Genomic DNA, 22,669 nt, shown 5'->3' with positions numbered 1-22,669 from the left:
TATTCTTCAGCAAACACAGCTCATCTGAGCTGGTATCCCGAGTACATTTGTTAAGCTCCAGGACTCACTGGCTCTTCCAGTTGGAGAGAAATATAATCCCACAAGCAGCCAGTGAATGTTCTGTGGAAAAATAAACAGCTCAGAGAGCAAGAAGAGCCAGAATCAAAACAGCAATACTGTAAATGCTTCCACTCAATAGCTGGACCACAGGATCACAAGTTTGCAATATCAGACACTGTCCAGTATGTTTATAACACTAAGAGCCTGGCAATAAGAGAGGATTCATCTTGGAGCGATGGATACGACACCAAAACTTCCAGAACCTCCAAGACAATCTCACCCAGAGCAATGCCTCAACTGTTATAATCAGACGCTGAGCGACAATGGGAATCCCCGTTCTCCCTCAGGTTCCTCCTGGACCCAGCAGAGGTGATCCTACCTGCGACCGCGGCTTCCCCTGCACATGCACGTGGAGGCAGACAAGCAGCAGCAGAGCCACTTCTGACAGCATCCTCTCATGTGGCCACAAAAATGCTCACGAGTCTGATGGCTGCTTCCGTCTGTTTCTTCCTCGCCTCTGTCGCTCTGACAAAGCCAAAAAAAGAACCTTCTCACTCCAGAAGTGATCTCTGCAAGCTACTGCCGTGAAATGAGCAGGGGGAGGTGCAGCTAGGGGATAAAGAGGGGTATTTTCTTTAGAGCAGAAAGAGTAAAATGAATTGGAAGGGAGGAAAATACGTGTTACAGTTACTCCTGACATTAAATTGGAAGTCAGAAAGGAAGCTATGTGGAATTTTTCCATGTGGGATGAAAGGGAGGAAGGAAATTTTAAAAGCATAACCTCAGCAATTAAAATATGTGCAACTGGCTGGTGGCCAGGCTATCTTCAGAGGATTCAAACACATGTAAACTCTAAATCAGAAATTATCTTTAAGGTTGTTTCTCATTCTATGAAAGCAAAACACAATAAAGATTGTGCTAAAAATGGAAACATGCTAAAAAGGTAAAACATATTTCTGTCAACACATAAGTAAAACATTGATCATTTTTGCTCCATAATGCAGGCAGTTAAAAAACCCCCCATAAAAATCACATAGCTTACCAACTGCACCCAATTTGGTCCACAACATTAATTCTTAAAAGTCAGAGCAATGTAAACTTAAATTGGCCCTTGATCCTGAGATCAAAGGCGACTTTCAGCTATAACAGTGAATATAAACTGTCAGATTGCAACAATAATAACACTGTTCGGTGTAGAGGTTGTTTGTGGATGACAAAGACACCTCGTTACCTACTTTGCCTATTTATTTTTATGGCAGTGAGATATTTTAAAAGTGATGTCAGTGAAAGAACACAAATGTAAGAAACCATTTAAAAGGAGAGAGAGAGAGAGAGAGAGAGAGAGATAGAGAGAGAGAGAGAGAGAGAGAGAGAAAGACCATTAGCAGATAACAAGAAGGCTGAAGTCATTAGGTTTATCATTAGATGTATGTATAAGAACCAGGGGAACCTTAGAGATGTCATAACTTTGTTTCTACAGAAAATGACTTTTTTGAGAATTGACCTGGAAAAGCATACCACATCAGTCTGCAACAATTTGAAGAGTTCATGCTCCAGAAAGCTACATCTGTCATGGCTGTGAGTGGCAGAAGTTCAGCAAGATACGTTTGCAAACGCTGAAGAAATATAATGGTAACTAAGTAAAAAAATGTCAGTGAGCAAGTGCGTCACATTCCCACTGCTAAGTCTGCAGCGTTTGCAAACTTCACTATAAAAATGAGTACTGTTGAACTAAAATGACAACTACTGGAGTAAAATGAGATCTGACACCTTAAGACAACATACACAAATCTACTTTTCAATCTTGATTTTTGGTAAGAAACTGCTATATAAAATCAGCATTGTTAAATTACTCACTGAAACTTACTCAAATGTTTTTAATAGTTGGACAAGAAGAAATTTCCCAAAAACTGTATTAGGTAAAGCAGGTATGTGAGTGAACATTTGAGTAAGAATTTGTTAAGTTTTGTACAAATGATTTGCTTTGGACTTTAAATGGATGTCTGTTTTTACTGTCTCTAAATAACTAAAACTACACCCAAATATTTACTTGGCAATAATATATAACATTTATGTCAGTTATAGTTTCTTAGTGAAACACCTATCCCCAATATTGGGTTCTACTCTGTGTAACTACTGTGCAAACCAAACAGACTTGGAGCTTTTTAATGCAAAGATCTTTTTTTTAAATTTTATTCCACACATGCAACTGGCTTGACTTATGCTATTTGCTGGAACAGAGCCAGCATGAGACACAGACACACTCACACACGCGCACACACACACATGAAATCCCACATGGGGTATCTGCAGGATGCAGAATGACAACTGTATTTTCAGCTGCAGTCATATAAAAGGGGAAGGTCCCTTTTCAGCAACCGATCCATCGCAGTCGCAGCATCGGCATTGTCCTAGTCTTCTGAAAAATCAGGGACTAGTGAGTGTATGGTGGGGCCACGCCAACGCTTCAGCACACCCTGGGGTCCATGTGTCTGTCTATAGGTGGGCCAGCCCAGAAGCAACCTTGGCTCAGGACGCCTGATCCTCCCGGTCTCCAGCCCACACATGCTAGAATGCTGCAGGTGTTCTCAACATTACTGAGCTTTGTCGAGGTCCAATTGACTCACACTCTTACAGTTACTGAGGGATGTTTCAGTGTGAAGCTCATGAGGAAAGCTATGATGACTGCAAACATGTTTTTGGCAACAGTGACTTGCTTGTAAATGAGAGAACTCAACTTGAATCCCATAACTCAACTGGACTTAATCTTTCAAACCGAAAGACAATAAAACAGTATTACAACCTTCCTGAAGCATGTGCTTAAATCTCTCACAGAGAGCCAACCAAGTTTTCCCCAATTATTACTTTTAAATCCTTTACATTTAGTCAACTTGACAAAATCCTGAAAACAGGAGGACGCAGAAAGAGAAGACATAATTTTTGTGCATCTGGGATACATATTAGTCAAGCAAGACCAGACATGTAGGTCCCATGATTGTTTCCCTCAAGCAAAGTGTTTTGACTGAAGAAGGGAGGATAGAAGAAGATGGCTAATGAATAAAGCAGGTCAGGAGAAGAACACTGATAGGAGGGACAAGGTGTGTCTAAGAAATGCTTCTGTGTCTACTCATCTCTGGCTTGAAACTAAAAGTATTTTTGTACCCGAACAGAAGTAATGAGGTTTTTCCAAATAATACCTCACTAAAAACACTCATCGTTCTGGCTGTTTTATTATAATAACTATGTATGAATCCAATTATCACAGTTTTGATGGAACTCTAAGACTAAAGCACGTTTTGATGTGGAGTGCATTATGTGTGAAATTGCTGGATATCATGAGCGAGTCTTGAATTTTAAAGTAATAAATATTCAAAGCACATGTACAACAGCACAAAAGTGTGGCTGAGTGGAGCAAGCTGGGTTCCCACAAGCTGACCAGATCTGGATTCTGAAGAAGGTCTTATCACCAAGACAATCTGAGAACACAAATCCCAGACAGATGTGACGGTTTCTCTGGCATAGCATACAAAATCGGTAGAACCAACCAGCCATGAAATGGCTCCAGGAAACCTTTTAGAGGCTAATAGGGACAGACATTTTGTAATTATATATTTCAATATACAATAGATCCAATGGACAGTGGACTCCCGCAGTTCAGTTCAGTATTAGCAGATTTTTTTTGTGGAACATAACTCCAAATTATGCGTGGAAAATTTGCCTAGTCGCAAATGTTTTCATAGAGCATAAATATTTGAAAGAAAATGCAGCTTGGGAAACTGAAATATCGAGACACATGCTACTTGACATGATTTTTGATGGCATTTGCAAAGCAGCCAATCCAGGAGTGCCATTCATTTTCTTTTTTGCTGATTAGGATTTTAGCCACATGCAAAATACACTGATTCACGACACTGCAAAAAAATATATTTGAAGGCAATAGTAACTTTCTCACATTATTCAGAGTATTTCATAATGATCTCAAGCAAACGAAATAACAGTAAAGCTTTTATAACCAAGCCAAAAAAACTGCTTGATAAAAAGAGATAGAGATACCATCACTGTCAAATTTTAGGAAAATACAAACTGTTAAACTTTAATAAATTTTGTTGTGTGTTATAATGTGTTATTTAATCTTTAAAATTGTGAATAATACTGCTCCTTCGCCACTGAAAAACTTTGTCTAGCTCTGCTCTGAGCAGACAACCGGGAGCTCCAATTCCATGAGGTGTAACGACTGCAGAAAACCGAAACGTAGCTCAGCATTTGCAGAGACAGCTTTCTCATTTAAAGGGATTAAAGAATGGAACAAACTCCCACAAAGTCTTAGACTTTCTGCTGACCTGAAGGACTTTTCACTTAATGCCAGGAAAGCATTATTAGAAAACAAGCAGTGTCAGAACTGAAATTTAAAACTGTAATTTAAGGCATTTGATTCTGTCTAATTGTGGTAATTTCGTACAATGATTGCAGACAAGGTATGTGTGGACATTAAATGTATTTTGTATGATTTTAGACTGTTGTATTAACCCACCTGCTAAGGGACTACAAATAGAAACCTGTTAAACTGGTGCAAAACATCTTATTTTAATATGAATATTTTTGCACATTGTCCCAGCTAAAATAACTAAACAAACAAACAAAAAACTAAAGAACTAAGGTGCCTTAGACAGAAGTGAAAGAAAGAAATCTGAGTCTAATTTACTGCCCTCAGAACCACATTTGGCAGACATTTAGTTCAGAGCCACATCTTTATTTCAAAATTTAATTTTAACTATCCATTGGCACGACTTTTTGAAGCAGATGCATGACATTTTACCTTGCTATGTTGCTTTATTGTCTTAATAGTTTTGGGTTGTTAAATGCTCACCTGGTAACGTGCATTGCAAATTAGCTAAGGCTATTACTTTTAAAAGCGATCTGCTTTTGATTACTTAACACTTGTCACTATGCAAATAAACAATAAAGAAGAAAGAAAGATGTTGCTGGCAACCTAACTAAACCTCATACCGAATGCATCTTAAGGAGTGATTTTCCACGCACCAAGTTCTTAATTTGTTTTTATAGATTTTAAACTGGCTTCATGTCAGGTGATTGATTGGACCCCTCTTGTGTAATTGGCTGCATGGCTGGGATAACCATGTTTAGTTTACAGCTTCTTATTAAGACTGTCCCAGGATATTTTCCAGTTAATCCTTCCTTTGGTTATACAAGGTCTACCCTTACCTTATGCTGAATATGCAGCATCCCAAATTATGACGTTCTAACCTCCAAACTTCACTGTTGGTATACTGCTTTACCCAGTGTCAATTCTCCTCCAAACATTGTGTGTGCAATGACTTTTATAGAGTTCAACTTCAGCAACAAGGCATTTCAAAGTGCTTTACATCATAGAAAAAAAAAACAAAGTCATAGAACACAGTCAACAACATTACATTTTGCCGTCATTACACATCAGATTATTGGTTAATCTGATGTGGAATCCAATGCTAGAGTCCACATCAGATGTGCTGATGTGGACTCCAGCACATAGTTTTTCAATTAAAAAACTTTCTCTATTAATTTCAACTCCAGTTACTAAGTATCTTTCTGTGTGTGGCATTTGGATCTTGGACAACTCTTCTGATCAATCTTTGGCTCATTTGAACACTCAGCTGTTTCAAAACGTCTGTAGCCAATGCCATCATGTTCTCTAGCAATGAGATTGCAAACACTTCAAAATATGTCTAAGGCTTTACCAACTATGACATGCTTTTAGTCTGTTAGCTTGGTAATCTGAGATCAAAGATTAAACCATTTGATGGTAATTTGCATTAATTGGGAGCCAGATTGCTTTATATGAAAGATCGATTTTCAGTTTTCTTGGTTTGCTATGTCTTTTGGGTCTCATTTTATTAATGCGTTCAATTCCTATTTGTATTCATTAGACATCACACAAAGCTTAATTTAGGGACTAACTTTCAAATTATTTGTAAGTGTGAGATACTTGGGTTCTTCTGACACCTGTAAATCTGATATTAATAGCCTCATTGCAAATGCGGCTATAACCCACATGAGAATACAACCCACAACTACATTTTGGATCACATGGAAACATGTGCAAGAATGATAATGCATGCATTAAAATAGACAGACCACTGACATTCTAAACAAACTGATGACGCAAAAGAAAAAAAATCTCCACAGCCTATTAACACACAGCTACTCAACAGCTACTCACAGCTACTCAACAAGCTAATTAGTGGCAAGAGTCAACTGCCTGAAAAGAACCGCTGTTGACACTAAATGTACAACCACATCTGTAAAGAATGTTCGTATAAGTCACTGTGGAGGTTACTGCTTACTTTTGTCTTGGTCAGGAGTCACCTTAAATGAAAACGATCTTAAGTACGAATTATTGAGGTAATAAAAAGAAAGAAAAAGATGAGGAACCAAAATACCACAGTGCACAACACAAATGTTGAGAAGTGATATTAAATATGTGTAAGATAACAATAAAATAATTCAATAGGAACTGAGATTTTCAAAAAGTACAATGATGAAAATATGAATCTCAATTAAAGGTGTATCAAGCCATCTTGACAGTGAGATAAAACAATTTAAATCTCTTTCTGTTTAAAAAAAAATTAAAAACATTATGAAGAAGCGATATGGCATTGAATTAGGTGATGTTTTGTTGTGTATTTTTCGTGCATGTGTATTTTTTGCATGCGTTTCCTGTGTATTTCAAACATGGCCGTAATAGTCTTCTGAGTTGAATAGCCAATATTCTCTTTATTTAAATTGGGGTGGAGGGCAGATATAAGTTTACACTTCTTTCAGCTCCTTTTTATTCATATTTTTGTTAGTTATTACATTAATTATTCAGATTTATTTTGAGTGCATGAAATGAAACATAAATAAATGGATAAGAATTTGGGGAAAATGTGTCATTTCAGTGTAAAATTCAAAGGGATGTGAGAGTATTGTCATCACAACTTTTGATTTTCTTTCCTGTTTTATTCCTTTTAGGTTTAATTTCCTGTGTCTGAAGAAGAGGATGAGAGTTTGTGCTGATTTTAACAGTTTAAAGTGACTTAGGCTGGATTTAGCTGAGCTGCCAAAAAATGTTCAGGAAATGGAAGTCCACAGACATTTGCCCTTCCTGTTATTATAATGTCACATATGGTGTCACACCTACACTCAAAACACTGCTAGGTCATTTCTTTAACTTAAAATATTTAGTTTGTACTGTTAGAATAAAAGTCAGACAATTTCAACTGCAAAATGTGACCATGTTAGTTTCACTAGAGCAAATACCAAACAGGAGCCAGAAAGACATTTAAAATGCTTCCTTGTTGTGTTTTCACAAATAATGCAGGTTTCAAGAATGTCCATTTCTGTTTTAAGCAAATTTCTGTTTATTGAATAATTTTTCAGTTTATGTTTTGAACTGAGACTCACGAAGAAAAACCCAGGCATATAATTTGGTTCCAGTAGGAAGTTCCAAAGCCCCAGTGCCGTCCTTGGCATCATTAATAATTTATGGTCAGCAAATCTTGGTTTGAGTATGTGTTTAGGAATGCGTAGTAGAAGTTATTTTTTACATTTTGATAAATACCAAAGGAAGGAAAAAAATCACAATATCACAAAATCCACTGCATGTTTAAATGGAATTACAATAGATTACATTTGTTTAATTTATATTGTATGAATGATGCAAAAAACAGCATGATAAGGTGTTGGTTAGTTGCTAGTTTGACTATTTAACCATGTCCATCAGGTGGGAGGATGACTGGTTTCTTGATATATTATTTTTAGATTTCTACAGCCCAGTTAACTACAGCACATAGCGTGAGAAAATGCTAAAAGTTTTTTTTCTTTTTTTAAGTTATTGTAAAATTCAGTATCTTTATGGGAATTCAGTGCAGTAACAATGTGGAACCAACTTCAGGAACATCAATGGAGATCTCATCAATTGTACATGCATTGCTCTTTCTCAGCCAGAAGGAGGCCCAGCTCACAAGGTTAAACACTCTTCTATCCCCCAAAGAAAGACTTTATGAGCTGGAAAAGAGACCAGCAGAGGTGTGTGGGTGTCTGACCCACAGAGATGGAATATCTGAGCCTGCTGGAGAAGGACAGGTCACACTGAAACAGAGAGTATTAATAAAGGGTCAATATCAGCTAATGAAGTTGAAGCCAAAAGGAGAGATTAATCTTTTATCTCCAACACATCTTAACATCATCTTGTCCCAGTTGTTCTTCAACTATAGTTTGCAACAACAGCATCATCAAAGGTTTCAATATCTCTAACTTTATGATGCAAGTGGATTCAGCTCTAAAGTAGAAGCTGACCTATCATAGTGTATCCAGAGAATGATGGCTTCTGCACAAAGCAAAGAATCAAACGCCTCATCAGTGAAAAGGAGGGCTTAATGCATCATTGTACTCAGCAGGTCATATAGAAGCAAAATGTAACATTGGAATTTCACAGAAAATCTAAATCAGTGGAGTTAAGTGAGTTTCTGTGTCTTTCCACGCTGCAACTTTCTGTTGCCAATACTGATGCAATCATTTTTTTTACAAGGCAGTTTAATGGCACCGTTACTGAACACTAAATTCTTTGTAGTGTGACTCGCAGCTGCTGACAGTAAGTCTGTAGCAGTCTAAACGATGTCTAACACTAGATAATTGAGACATATATATATACAAAAAAATTACATTTCTGAAAAAAAAAAATAAAAAAAATAATTTGATAACCATAGATATGTGTGCAGAAATCAAATCTAATAATAGCTCTGGTGGGACTTCTGGAAAATATAACAGCACTTATAGATTTTCTGCTTCTTTAAAAAGTGAATAATATTGAAAAAAAAAAGTATCCAGAAATTTTAGTTATTTACATTATGTTTGCTTTTACCACTGTCAAAAAATGCATACAGGTGACTCCAAATTAATTTGTTGAGGATTAAATAGAAAACATGAAACGAGTAACTGAACATGGTTAAAACAAATTTATATTAAGTCATGTTTTGTTCAACTATTCATTATTTTTGACATTAAAGGGATTTATTGTCAATGATCAACAAAGAGAAGTGCACAATATAAAGTGGAAGAAAAGGAAACATGATTTTTAAACATGTTGGATGTATTTGTATCCCACAGCAACCTAAATTAATACTTTGTAGAAATTATTTTTCCTCCAATTACAGCTGCAGGTTTTCTTCAAGCTTTGCACAACATTTATATTTTTACCAATTAACCTTAAGCTCAGTCCGGCTGGATGGAGAATATCTGAAAATCAATTTTAGTGTTTTGCCTCATTAACTGGCCAAAGCCAGTTAGTGAATTATTTGAGGTTTAAGCTGCTGATTCCAGTTTGGACAAGTTCCAATCTGTATTGTATGAGTATGACACAAAATCATTTTGTTCATTTGTAACAATTTAACAATTAAACATGCCAAATGCTAAACAAGAAAATGTGAAGCAGGTGCCTTGGTAGAAACAGTAGTTTTCAAAATGAGGAGAGTGACACCTTTTTTTGTCTCTAATCTTCATGTGACTGTATGAAACCCAAAGCAAAGTGCAGCAAGCACCTCAGTCAGATTAGTTGGAAAGATCATTTGTTTGCAAAGCAACCTGACTGGATTTGCCACTTCAAGCCCACTGACATAAACGCATGACCATCTGCAGTGTGTAATGACGGACAGCCTTGTGAGCCAGCAGCTGGGGCTTATCATGGCTGATATTAAGCTATCTCCAACAGTGTGTGCCAGTCAGGCTGTTTATCAAAGCACTCATCCCTCTTTCAACAAGTCTGCCTGCCCACCTCAGCAGAGAATGCACAAAACAGATGCAGCTGTCAAAGAAGAGAAGCGAAGCGAGGTTCTGGTTGTTTGATTAGTTTGGGGCTGAGCTGCTCTCTGGATCCTGGGAAACTTGCCAGTCAGAGAGGAAAACCATCACCGAGATCTCAGCATACCAAGAGAATAGATGTGTACTTATTCATCTTCACTGGCAAATAAAAACACAACTAAATCAATTCTGAAAATCGTTACATCTATCATTGTGATATAGAGATGATAAGAGACCATTAATACTTGAAGGCAGCACTATGAATAGACAGATTGATGGTAAGTTCAGCCATCATATGAGATTTCCTGTTATTTCATCATTCCTTCCCAAACTGTACTGAGCTGGAAATCCATAACTGAGCATGCAATAGTCCAGGGAAGATCACTTTTTAACCCCGGGGGGTGGGGGGACAAACATCACCAGCAGTGAAGTGTGTGTGGTCAGTGATCGCCCTTTAAAAATACAAACACACGTCTCATATTCACTCACTTGGCTTTAAAGGGGAAGTCAAAAATGGGTGAGAGCTCTACAATAAAGAGACCTTTCTTTCACCATTCGTCTGAGACACTCAGTCATTCAGAATGGTGTCAGTGCCTCGATGTGAGCTTTTCCAATATACAGGCATACAGTAAAAGTACTAATGCCAATTCAACTTAATCCTGTTTTGTCACATCACAGCCTCAAACCTCAATGTGTCTTACTGAGCTTTTATGTAACAAACCAACAGAAAGCAGTCCATAACTGAAGTGGAAGGAAACCGTTTTTTAAAAATGTTTTACAAATAAAAAGCAGTATTCAATGCCTTTGTGTCAATATTTTGTATGACCACCTATCGCTGTAATTCCAGCTGTGAGTCCATTAGAGTTCATCTGCACCAGCATTATAAACCCGAAAACTGAAATGTCTGTGTAGATCTTTGCAAAATAGCTTCAGCTCAGTCAAACTGAATTAAGAGTGTCCTTTGACCATTGATTTGAAGTTTTGCAAATAATTTAATTGGGTTTAAGTCATTCTAAACTGAATTTTCTAAGTACTAAGTACTCATCCAATTCTAAACTGAGCCACTGGTATATTTAACTTACAAGGCCATAGTAGGCCAGCTGAGTTCACATCTTCAGAGATGTTGTTTTGGGGTGTTTACCAAATGTCTGCCTTGATTTCCTTGCAAAATGGCCAAAATAAGCCGAGAATGTTTTATCTAATAGCACTGTGAAATGTCGATTTCCTCACTGTATATTTTAACTGCATATAAGTGGTTTATTGATGTAATTCCTGGTTAAATGCTAAATACACCAAAATGCTTCAAAATGACAGACACACTGCCCTTTTCTCACAAAAGTTGGAATCATTGTTCATTCTCAGAACATAAAGCTTTCTCAGAATGTGTTTGCAGATTGTTTTAAAATGTTGCCGAAAACCTGTGTACTTTTTGAAATATCACAAATAGTATTAATAAACTCAGGTATACAACAGAATCTTTTGATGTTTACCCAACATGCTAAAATTACATTATAAAAAATGAAAAGAAAATAAAACCACATTTTTCCTTGCAAAACTAACTTTTGCAAGATAAAGTTAGGATCATGATTTTTTGATAATGACCTATGAGCTTTGGACTCATACCAAAAATATGTCCAACTTCTCGACTCAAGCTAATCATTTTCTGTTTTGTCCCAATTATTCACAAAAAAATCAACTCAGTTCCTGTGAAAAAGCAGCAGCAGCAAAACATGTTTTATAGTGGTGGAAAAGTGATTAAATCCAAACCCAGAGATTAAAGACCCCACTAGCCAGATATAATCTTAATGCTGCAGTGATTAATGATGGATTACAATGCATGAGAAACACAGAGTCCAGAGCAAGGTCACCATTGTGATCAGATGGCACTTAGCTGCTTCTTTCGCACATTTCTGACTTTAAAACCCCGATTAGAAGAACAGGGAAGTAAATCCAGCACAAAAAATGAAAAGCCAGCCAGAAATGCCACTGACCTTCACTGGCAACAGCACAAAGAGCGAGCCTACTTTTACGCTGTGCTGCCCTCTCCTGTTCACAACCATCATTACACTCCAAAGTATCCGTTTTTATTGTTTATTAAATGCATTCTTCTGTTTAAAAAAGAATAAAACAAAGTCCAATCAGAAAGAATTATTCCAAGAAAGAAGAAGCACCAACAACATAAAAGAGTCTGGATGAAAACACCAGGCAGGATAAAGACGGCTACTATAAGGTACATGCACTGCAACGATGATCCACGAGAAACAGAACATTTCTGTGCTTCAAGGGAACAGCTCATCAGGTCAAAGCTGAAGATCGCTTACCGCGCACCGTCCCGCCACACACAGATTTGTTTCATTTTGTCCGCACGGCGTGCCATCAATCACCCTGTCTGACTGTCGCACGTAGAATCTGAACCCAGTGGCCCGGCAGTTTAGCTCACAATGCTGCCCCCCAGGAACTGAGAGAGAGAAAATCAAAAAGAGTGAGACATTTAGATATTTTGAGAACATGATGGTTTCACACAGTGTATTAGCAAAAGATAACAGTGTCAGAGTAAAAAAGACAATGACAGACTTGACGTATCATTGATGAAAACAAGGTAATTAATTTAGTCTGTGAACATGTGAGTTTGATAAAAATCCAATGGTTTCTAACAGGGAAACAGAAAACACACAGTATCTCCACAGACAAACTTGTTTTACATTTTGTCAGGTTAAAACCAGAAAAAAAAACAGTTTTATTGGAATTTTGTGTGATAACCACCATAATTAGAAGGAGTAATTGCAAAGTTTTGTCAAATAAAGGTCTGAAAAGTGTAGCATGTATTTGTATCCTCCTTTACTCAGATCGTCTAAGTGAAATTTTACTCAACACCTTTAGAAGTAACATAATTAATAAACTCCACTTGTATGTGATTTGATTTCAGTAAAAAATTAGAAAACAGTAGTGAACATACAGCAACATTAGGACCAAGTGACTCCACAAAAAGGTCAAAGATAAAACTGTGGAGAAGTTTAAAGCAGCTTTGGGGGATTAAAAATACCACAAGGTTTGAACAAATCAGACTACCATCCTATCCGTCATCTGAAAACGGAAAAGCTGTCCACCTTCACTGACAACATAGATCACAGAAATGGTAAATGGCCTGCACTTGTATAGCGCTTTATCAAGTCCAGAGGACTCCAAAGCACTTCACACTACAGTCTGTCATTCACACATTCATGCACACACTGATGGTGGCAAGCTACTGGATAGTAATAAAGGGCAGTCTGACAGAAACAAGTCTGACAGAAACAAGGCTGACAGAAACAAGGCTGACAGGCACCGGCGCCACCGCCACCAGGCCCTCTGGCCACCACCAGCAGACAAAGTGGATGAAGTGTCCACAACAACAGAGGCAGGAGGAGCGGGGATTGAGAGGAGCTCCAGGGATTCACAGCTGTATCAATCTCACTGACTTTTCCTTTGGACCAAAGACATCACCCACCTTGCCTGCTGGTGATGCTCGCCAACTGAATGGCAGTTTGCTCTAGGGTAGGTGTGGCTAAAATGTAGCTTTACGCCATTAGTGTGAATGTGAGTATGAATGACTAAATGTAGTGTAAAGCACTTACAAGTTCTTGCAAATCATCAGGTCCTACAAAAGTGGCAATTTACCATTTACCACAAATTGTATAGTGGGCAGAAATAATTATAATCATGAAGCCTACCTTCATTAAAAGGTTCCCATTTATAGAGTCTGCCCATGAAAGGCTGGTTGTTGTAGGAAGAACACTGAACCGCTCTGATGTCTTTGCTGGATGGAGGACAATCCTGAGACGAACAAGAGAAAGAGTGAACAAGCATTTATTTTTCCATAAACATGTAAAGCCATCAGTAACAACTTCTGGCTCTTATTGTCATGTTCTGACAAATGGCTGGAGTCCACAGTCATGTTAGTGAAACTAGATCTCACTGAAATCTGAACAAGTTTCTATTCAGCATTTCCTCTTATTTAACAGGAGGAAAATATATTGCCCGCTAACTTAAATGCACAAAAGTGTTGTGGCTGACTGAAAATTGGTTTTCATAGATTGCTGCTTCATCTTTTCTCACAGGTTTCTGTTTCACTCTGAAGATTAATAATAAACAATTCCTGACATTCTCAAAATGTTGGGCTTGTTGGTCTTGCCTGCACCATAAAACTTTTCTTTGATTCCAGGTGTTTTGAATACAGACTAGATGAAAAATTGATTTTTTTCTTGATTTATAGACATATTTGAGAACACAAGGCTGCCTGGTGGCACAGGTTTTAGCACTGTTGACTTGCAGAGAAGAGGTTTGTGGGTCATATGACTTTCTGTGTAAAGTTTGCATGTTCTAACCATGTATACATTTTTTTTTGTTTTTTTTTCTGGATAGTCTGGCTTCTTCACACAGTTCAAAAACATGACTTTGTTCAATTAAATCCTAACCCTACTATTGTGGGAGTCCAGACATGCATACATTACTGTTGCAGATCCTGTAGAGAGCATGCTCCCCTGTACAGAAGGATGAAGGCAGTGGGTTGTAAGGTCTCTCTTTGTGCAGCTGGTGGCTGGAGGTGTGACTCCCAGTCTGGACCTCAGCCTGGTTAGAGGATGCAGGCTGGTAAAGGGAAGTCCAGACTTGGTTATTCCTGGGATGTTGAGTCCTGGGATGCACATATGGCCTGGTAAAGTGATGGAGGTTGTTGGAGGCATCCAGTTTGTGTGATCTGAGGTCGGTGTGCCCTCTAGGAAAAGCCTGAGGGGAGTTAGCAGCAGGGGAGCGTTTTTGTCTGTGGAGGCGAGGGGAGGCTGAGCCTCTGCCTGAATCCACTAACAGTGGAGCCACATGAGGTGCTCGTCCATAGCCATACCTCCCTGGGACAATGTGGGTGACCTTCCTGGAAATATAAATGTAGATTATGATGTATTTATCCCAAAATTAACACATTTTATCTAAAAAATAAGATTTAGTGAAGAATTATTAATTGCTTTTAAAAACCACCAGAAAAATGTCAACGTGCTTTTTCTGTTTTTCACATGGAGTCCAACATAAACAACTCCTGCAGCTGTCAGCATTATTTGCTTAAAGGCAAGCCTGACAGGAAGGAGGCCACCAAGCTGCCAAACACAGGCTAAACCTTTGACTGTAGCTACAAAAGACTGGCTTTCCACTGGAAGGCAGTCACAGCGACGGCTCCAGAGAGTCACTTTTACACCAGGCTGCTCAGCATGCAGCACACATCTCAACAAATACATGAGCTTTATAAAACCAAGCGTACTAAATGTTCCTGACATTTCAGACAGCTTGTCTTTAGTCGAGGCAACATAGAAGATAAAATAAAAAATCTTAAGTAATTGATATTTCATATGCTTAGAAATTTAGGACAGATGCGTGATACACAAGAAACTTCTGTGGGCAAATTAATCTACCTGAGCTGAGATCTTTGCAGCTCCTCCAGGGCAACCATAAGTCACTTGTAAAGGATTTATCAGCTTCTCTGATTAATGCTCTACTTGCTCCACTTCATCTCAGGTGAATGGACATGTCTTAATAATTTTAATTTTGGCATCTTCCATTTTCAGATGATTAAATGAGCTGTGCTCCATGAAATTCCATCACTCTAATTTGCCCTTAGGTATGGTTGTCTGTAATGTACATCTCTGTGTTGCCCTGTGATGGACTGGTGACCTGTCCGGGGTGTACCCCACTCCTCACCCAATGAGATTGGCACCAATCTCACCGTAACCCTACAAGGACAAGTAGGCGAGGGCAATGGATGGATCACCTAACACTTATTTAAACCTTTCCACAACATTCTCAATGTCTGCCTTTCATTTGCATTTGTATATTGATAAAATTGCACAGAATAAGTCTGTTTACTTTTCAGGAGACATTTGATGGCTGTGTTTGTTTTTCTTTGTAAAAAAAAAATAAAAAATAAGTTTCACCTTTACAATTATGCCTTTCTTTGTGTTAAGGCACAATTAACACAAAGATAATTACGCTTAGAATCCCAATATACATTAAGGCAAAATGTGTGAATGTTCAAAGGGTATTATGATGTTTGCGTACCATGTCCTGTATACAGTGCCCCAGGACAGGTTTCCTGCGGAGCTAAGTGAAGTAAGAGCATTACATCCTTAAAATGCCATCCAGTTCTATAGAAGCCTGTTAATCACCCATTCATTTAAGATAACAGTGTGGCAGCAGGGAAGACGTAAAATAGTTTAAATTTTATTTATGAAAAAAGAGATCTCAATGTTTTCTTACCTGCGTTCTCCTGGCCTGCTCTGCTTCTCCCTCCTCAGCTGTCCCCTGCTGCTGCTGCTGCTGTTGTTGAAGGCTCTGACACCACTGTGGCGTGGAGCAGCAGCAGGCTTCAAAGCTGAAATGACATGGCCTGGCTGCTGGGGCTGAACGGCAGCTCCTCTGGAGGGGTATTGAGTGTACACAGGCAGACAGGGCCTCGTCTGTTCTTGTACCCCTTTCCCACATGTCCGGGAGCAGGTTGACCAGGCGCCCCAAGTGCCCCAGGCTCCCTGAATTTCCCCGTACTCTGCCCTGAACTCCTGTTGAGACTCTGTCCTCTGAGGCACCTGTATGGACGCAACAGAGCTTTTATTAGATAAGCAGTTAAGTGCAAAAAAGTGGGACAGGACTTTTAGATGTGAAAGCCAAGTACTCATGGGAAGCATTCATCAACAAGACTTTAATCTCTGCAGATCATGGTTTGGAAAAACACTCAAGTCAGTGACCTCATCTCCTCACCATGAATATCCTGATCCACCACCTCTCTGTCCCTGTACATGAAGCAGACCTCTGTTCAGTGTAATAAAACCCTCATCTGGCTGGTCGCCTATCCCTGATTGGCTACCTGAATTACTCCCTGTTGACTCTACTTTTCTGTGCAACTGCGCCAGGGACGTTTTAGCAGCGATCAGTGAGCTCACTGTTTGAGGAACAGCGTGCCAAACCGGCATTATGTATGGAAATCCTAGTTTTTGAGGAGCACTTTGTCTCTATTCACATCACCCTCTCTGGGCAAACACATGGCTGCAGTAAAAACTTAGCGACCGCCGAGTTTTATCGGATGAAAAGAGAATACAGGAGCGGCAGGGGGAGTTGGCAGAAAGCTCCTCGGATGTCAATCAGCCTGGGTAGCTATTCAGCAAGACATCAGAACTCCCCGCCCCTGGCTCCTTTACTGCTTCAACTCAATGCCACTGTCATCTCTGGGTCAGCATCGGGTCACGCAGCTGGACTCCAAGTGGAAGCACGTGAAGTCAACTTCACACAAACTGCCCTCCAACTTTTAACTGAAGGGACTGTAGATATGTCACTGAGCTTCACACACGAGCTTCTTCCATGGGGTTTCTGTTCCTGCAGGGTTCAAGAGGTGGCTGTCTGACAGCTGATGCCTGCCTTCTCTGTGTCACTTGGGTGCACTCACTACTTCTCAGGAGTTCACAGATTATGAGCAAAATGAGCTTCTCTCAGGAGGTAATCTATCTATCTGGCTACTTAGAGTAAAGGATGTTGTAATAATTGTCTAACAGACTCAGTTCGAATGGGGACCAAAACTGCAACATTTGTCACATTTTCAGCTGGCTCAGTTCACTTTCACACTGTGCCAATCGATCCAAACACCTTTGAGCAACCCGTTCTCCACAGTGCCTGTGGTGACGCTGCACCAAGAATTACTGAAGGAATTACACAAAAATATCTGAAAAAGACATTGACTTCAACTTCCTTCTTCACAAAATGTTAACAAAAGTGAAGGGGCAGCAGATTTTAGCAGTTGTAAAATTTCTCTTTTGTCCTTTGTGAAAGTCAACAATACATTTCTCCAGATAGCACTAGACTTGTACGTTTGTTTTTACCCAGAATGCCCTACTCTATGACGGACCCCTTGCTTGCACGTTATTTTCACATCCGGAAATTTCGCGCCTGCGCACAACGCTGGAGGGAAACATTCTTTTACATGGTAGAACAATTCTGTTAACTAAATAAAACCTGGAGATGTATGTATTCTTAATTTGGTCATATGTGCCACAACACAGGGATAAAATAACGGAGAAAAGACGTTAAAGAACAACTCAAAACCATTTTTTTCTCACTCTGTGTCGGCTACGCTACACGCAAACTCGTTGCCACGGCAACTGGCAATAACACCTCATCGGGATTCAACACCAAAAAACATACAAAGATTTCCCACAAAAAAAAAAAAAAAAAAACAGAACATTCGGTCCGTCACAGTGTCATGTGTTTAGGCTTGATGATTATTTTGTAATTATTCATAAGTGACCGTGGTAGCAGATTAGCTATGGCTGCTATAAGCTAATCTAACACTTCAGTGGTTGATTAGCTAATTTAAACACTTGTTCAGATTTTAGTGATCTATCAGATCGAGTTGGTGTGTAAGTCGCCATATTTTGTTTTAAGTGAACCGAAAACACACCGAATTCCACATCACATCTGCATGTTACGGTTGTCAAAGTCAAGCAAGGATAACTGAATTACTGCCCCCTTCCTTACTATTTATTTCTTAATTAAAACGTTTTCCTACCTTGTTATCTAGTTGTCGTAGTGTTGACAATTTGTTGCAAAGCACTGCATCCCTTTTTCTTTTATATATCAAGCTTACATTTAAGATTTAGCACGTTATATTGATAATAACTTTGCTAAACCAGTCGTAGTCATCGTCAGCCAGCAGCATTTTCGCCCTACAGCAGGTCGATGGGGGCGGGATCTTGCGTGCGTGACGTCACGCTGCAAGGAGTCCATAGTTTGTGTCCTACTTTTGGAGTAGCCTCCAGTGGTCCGTGTATATTCAGGCAGTTCATTTTTTTCGAACTGTTATTCGAAAAAAAAAAATTTCGAATAAAAACAGTTTTTTTCGATTTCATGTTTTGGTTTAATGAACGAAAAACGAAAAAAACAATACGGACCACATTACAATTGTTTATTTGTTGTTTTGTTTTGATCTTTACTGCAGTAATGTTTACCTACCGAAGGCTATGTCATGTACTGTGTGGTATGTGAGCTCAGAACTTAATTGAGACTCCATTTGCATGTGTCATGGATGTAATTAGCATGTGATACATGTTAAGAAGATCCAGGTTGCTCTACTAGCTGGTCTGAACCGGCTGAGTTGCCTCTAATCTTTTTTGACAATACCTTATAAATTCTCTGAGAGGTTTAGATCACCCAGTTTGTGGGCCAAACAAGCTCAGCGATACTATAATTATTACACCAGGTATTGGTGTTATTGGCAGTGAGGGCAGGCATCACGTCATTCTGGAAAATGAAATCAGAATCTCCATAAAGCTTGTCAGCAGAGTGAACCATAAAATACAGTACAATTTCTTGATAGACAACTATACTGACTAAAACATGGAGCACTGATACTACCAGACAACATGTCTCCCAACATCGTCATTGAACTAACTAGAAGACTTTAATTCTGGGAGGTCGGTGTCCAGATAAATAAATACATGTAAGTGATTTTCTTCTAAAGACAGAACTTTGGAACATTAAGCAACAGATAATTGATTTTTCTTCTTGGCCCACATGACACAGTTCTGGTTGCTCTTGGTTTTTCCACTTAAACGCTTGGATACAGTACACTGTGATCGAGCAGCTTCCATAGCAATTACCTTCTCTGGCTCAGCCCCATTGTGGAGACTCTCAGTGACTCTCTGCTGGACCACTGTCAGGTCAACAGTCTTCCAAATGAATGTGGGGGCAATGAGAAATGACCATCACATTTCTGTATTAAAAAATCCTTTTCAATTGAGGTTACGAAATATCGTATTTTCCAGAAAATAAGTCACACGTTTTTCATCACTTGATTACTTATGACTTTGTGACGTATACTCTGGAGTGACTTATAGTCCGGAAAATACGGTATTCAAACCGTCAAGTTAAGGAAAAGTTTACGAATTTCACCAACTGGGCAACATTCAATGAACTCCAAGTCTAACAAAGTATGAAAACTTTTTGAATTTAATTACTGACATAAATTTCTGGTCTATTTTATTGATCTGTAATATGCAAATATCGCTCACCTTCCTGTGATCTGCTGTTTGTTGACTGTCCAGGAGTTGTGACCAAAGCAGCAGCTGAACAGATAGTCTGCAAGCAACAGGGAGAAATGATTATTGTTCAAAATTACAGTTTTGCACAAAGGTACCAGATTTTAAACTGTAATTCCGTTTATATTGTGTTGCTGAATTAATATGAAGGACCAAAAGAAAACTCAAAGCAAACTGGTAAATTACCTGATGGTCCAAATCCCGACTTCTAGCATGGCGACTCGTTCCACAGCGTTGGACACTATGAGTGCAAAAAGAAAATAACGGTGCCTTCTAATTCACTTTTTTGATATGGAAAATAAAAGCCTTTAAAATGTATTTAGTCTCACCAAGTGTCCACTTTTTGACTTTTCTTTTATGTTCTCAACAAGAATCATTCAGCTTGAACACCCACAGATAGTGACTCTGGCAGAAACCGTTAAAGTCTTCCACCCACTTGACCATGTGAGTTGACCTCTGACCTCTTTGGCTCCTAATGAGGGAGCTCCTCTGGTGAAACCCCCCCCCTCACTAGCAGACAGCAGGTCTAAAATCCAGCTAGAGAAAGCCTGTCACCTCTCAACCCCACACTATTTAACTCAATCATGATTTGCACGTTGTCCTATTTAGGTTCACTGAAGCAAAAAGGCTTTCAAACGCGTCCTGATAACAATTCAGCATGTACTGATCCCAGGGGAACAGCGGTTTATTATCTGCAAACATTTAGAAAGGTGCAAATAACTATCAATAAAAACCACAAAATTCAGACAAAATCTAATATCTGCATTCCTCTCACACTTACCTGCAGCTTAATGATGAAGCGTTTCTGCTTTTTATACTGGTGTATCCTCTCCAAGCGCAGGCATCCTCACAATGGAAACTTGAATCTGTGAAGAAATGCAGGGCTTCCCTCTCAATACCTGGTGCAGATCCATGTGACCCACTGAAGCCATGTTGGGAATTCTGGATCAATCAGACCATAAGCCCCGTGTGTAGCTCTTCATTGAGACTCCAGCGGTTCTGCTTTTACGCGCAAACACAAGGACTGTGACAGAGAGCTGAAAACTGACACGGCAGAAGGAAAACACCCTCTGCTGCGCCCCCTGCCTCAGCCAGCCTACTCCACTTTGTTCTTTGAGCTGTCATGTAAAAAATACGGAGGTGGGAGTCTCCTCCTGCTTTTTTCCCAGAGTGCGCGCTTGGATTTGTCTGAGCGTGAAGGAGAAGCAGAGCAGTTTAGGGTTTTCATCTGCTCAGCCACATCAACACTCTGGCACTCCTTTTGCAGGGTTAAAACAAAAGCAGCGCACACAATCAATTACTCATCGATTACTCATTTACACATGTTTGAGCCAATATCTGACAGATTGCATTAAGCGGTATTATGCGGTTTGCTGAGCCAGTCTGTCCAACGATACTTAATTGATACCATTGCCTTGCAAAAACCTTCATACTCCTTAAACTTTTTCACATTTATACACATTATAATCAAAACCTTTATGTATTCTAATTGGACAAACTCACAGTAGTGCATAATTGTGACCTTTGAGGAAACAATATGCGTGGTTTTTAACTGCTTAACAAGTAAAAATCTGAAAAATGTGGTGAACATTTGTTTTCAGCCCCCAGAGTAAATAATTTGCAGTGTCTTGGGGTATGTCTCTTACTGTTTTGCACATGCATTTGCCCTGTTTTTACCTTCATCCATTTCCCCAACAATTACTCTGCTCAATAAAGATATCCCCCAGCATAATGAATCCATCATCATGTTTCCCTGTGGGATGGTGAGTTTAGAGTGATGAACATCATTAGTTGTTTTATTATTGTCTCATTTTATTGAAATGCTAATGCAACCATGCCTAAATATTACTGGAAAAATAATAATAAAAAAAATAATTAAATTGTTGTGTATTATTTTCTAAATAGCTGACAAAATTAAACTTTTAAAAAAACTTTCTTTAAAGAAGGGTTTTGCTTAAAATTAGCATCGGTTTGTAACTCGTTGGAAAACCTGTCCCAATTAATGCTTCAAAAACTACATTCTTTTTTAAACATGGCTATGATACAAATTAAAAACAGCTGAGATATTATTTTCTTTTAATTCTTTATATCTCATTGACCCAACACAATTTTTTATTCACAAATAAAGGAATAAATCCTTTAAGCAAACTAAATATAGCAGATTAGTAATAAGTCTTTAATTTTTTTAAGCTTCTATGAGAACCGAGACATTCTTCACACACACTGTCTGCATGCTGTCACTAGTCTTGGAGTTGTGTCAGGCTTTTGAAACTGCAGCGTGCTCGCGGTGCTGGCAGCTGAAGTCCTCTAAACTGTCACAGTGTCTCAGCACAAAGCTGTGATGCTATCACAGTTGTTCAAAAGAAACTAACTGAAGCTTTTCTGACAGCACATGCTCACACAGGCTGGACTCCTGTCAAAGCAGAATGGAAGATTTTTATGTAAGATCTTCAGACTTTGAATATAACAAGATGCTTGTCTCCATATTGAGTTGAGCTAGTAGGTGAGAGCCTTTCACATGGAAAGAAACATTTCTCATGACCAAATCCATTTGTTTGAAAACAGGTCAAGCTATAAAACAAATGTATATTGATAAATAGGAATTGAAAAGTTGAATTCTTTCAATATTTCAATTCAAAATTTAAAACTCATATATTATAAGTATTATACAC

At 38.8% G+C, this 22,669-nt stretch overlaps 1 protein-coding gene across 3 annotated transcripts in view; it reads right to left on the bottom strand.

Moving 5' to 3' along the window:
- Nucleotides 1-21,065, bottom strand: part of thsd4 (thrombospondin type 1 domain containing 4) — a 39,136-nt gene extending 18,071 nt beyond the window's left edge. The window contains exons 1-8 of one of the 3 annotated variants that reach the window (XM_016671557.1): nt 20,779-21,065; nt 20,327-20,689; nt 20,184-20,238; nt 19,971-20,037; nt 16,174-16,499; nt 14,380-14,800; nt 13,605-13,707; nt 12,216-12,352 (exon numbers count right to left, since the gene is read on the bottom strand). In XM_016671557.1, coding sequence (XP_016527043.1) covers nt 12,216-12,352; nt 13,605-13,707; nt 14,380-14,800; nt 16,174-16,499; nt 19,971-20,037; nt 20,184-20,212 — 1,083 coding nt within the window. In that variant the 5' untranslated portion in view covers nt 20,213-20,238; nt 20,327-20,689; nt 20,779-21,065. Of the gene's footprint in view, nt 1-439; nt 628-12,215; nt 12,353-13,604; nt 13,708-14,379; nt 14,801-16,173; nt 16,500-19,970; nt 20,038-20,183; nt 20,239-20,326; nt 20,690-20,778 lie in introns of those variants that run through there. The other 2 variants (XM_007552119.2, XM_016671558.1) reach the window with 2 other exon arrangements.
- Between the last annotated feature and the right edge of the window lie 1,604 nt (nt 21,066-22,669).

This window comes from Poecilia formosa, unplaced genomic scaffold, assembly GCF_000485575.1.
Source record: "Poecilia formosa unplaced genomic scaffold, Poecilia_formosa-5.1.2 Scaffold46, whole genome shotgun sequence".
NCBI classification, from domain to species: domain Eukaryota; kingdom Metazoa; phylum Chordata; class Actinopteri; order Cyprinodontiformes; family Poeciliidae; genus Poecilia; species Poecilia formosa.
Note: the sequence above shows the minus strand (reverse complement) of the source record. Positions and strands in the feature narration are given on the sequence as shown.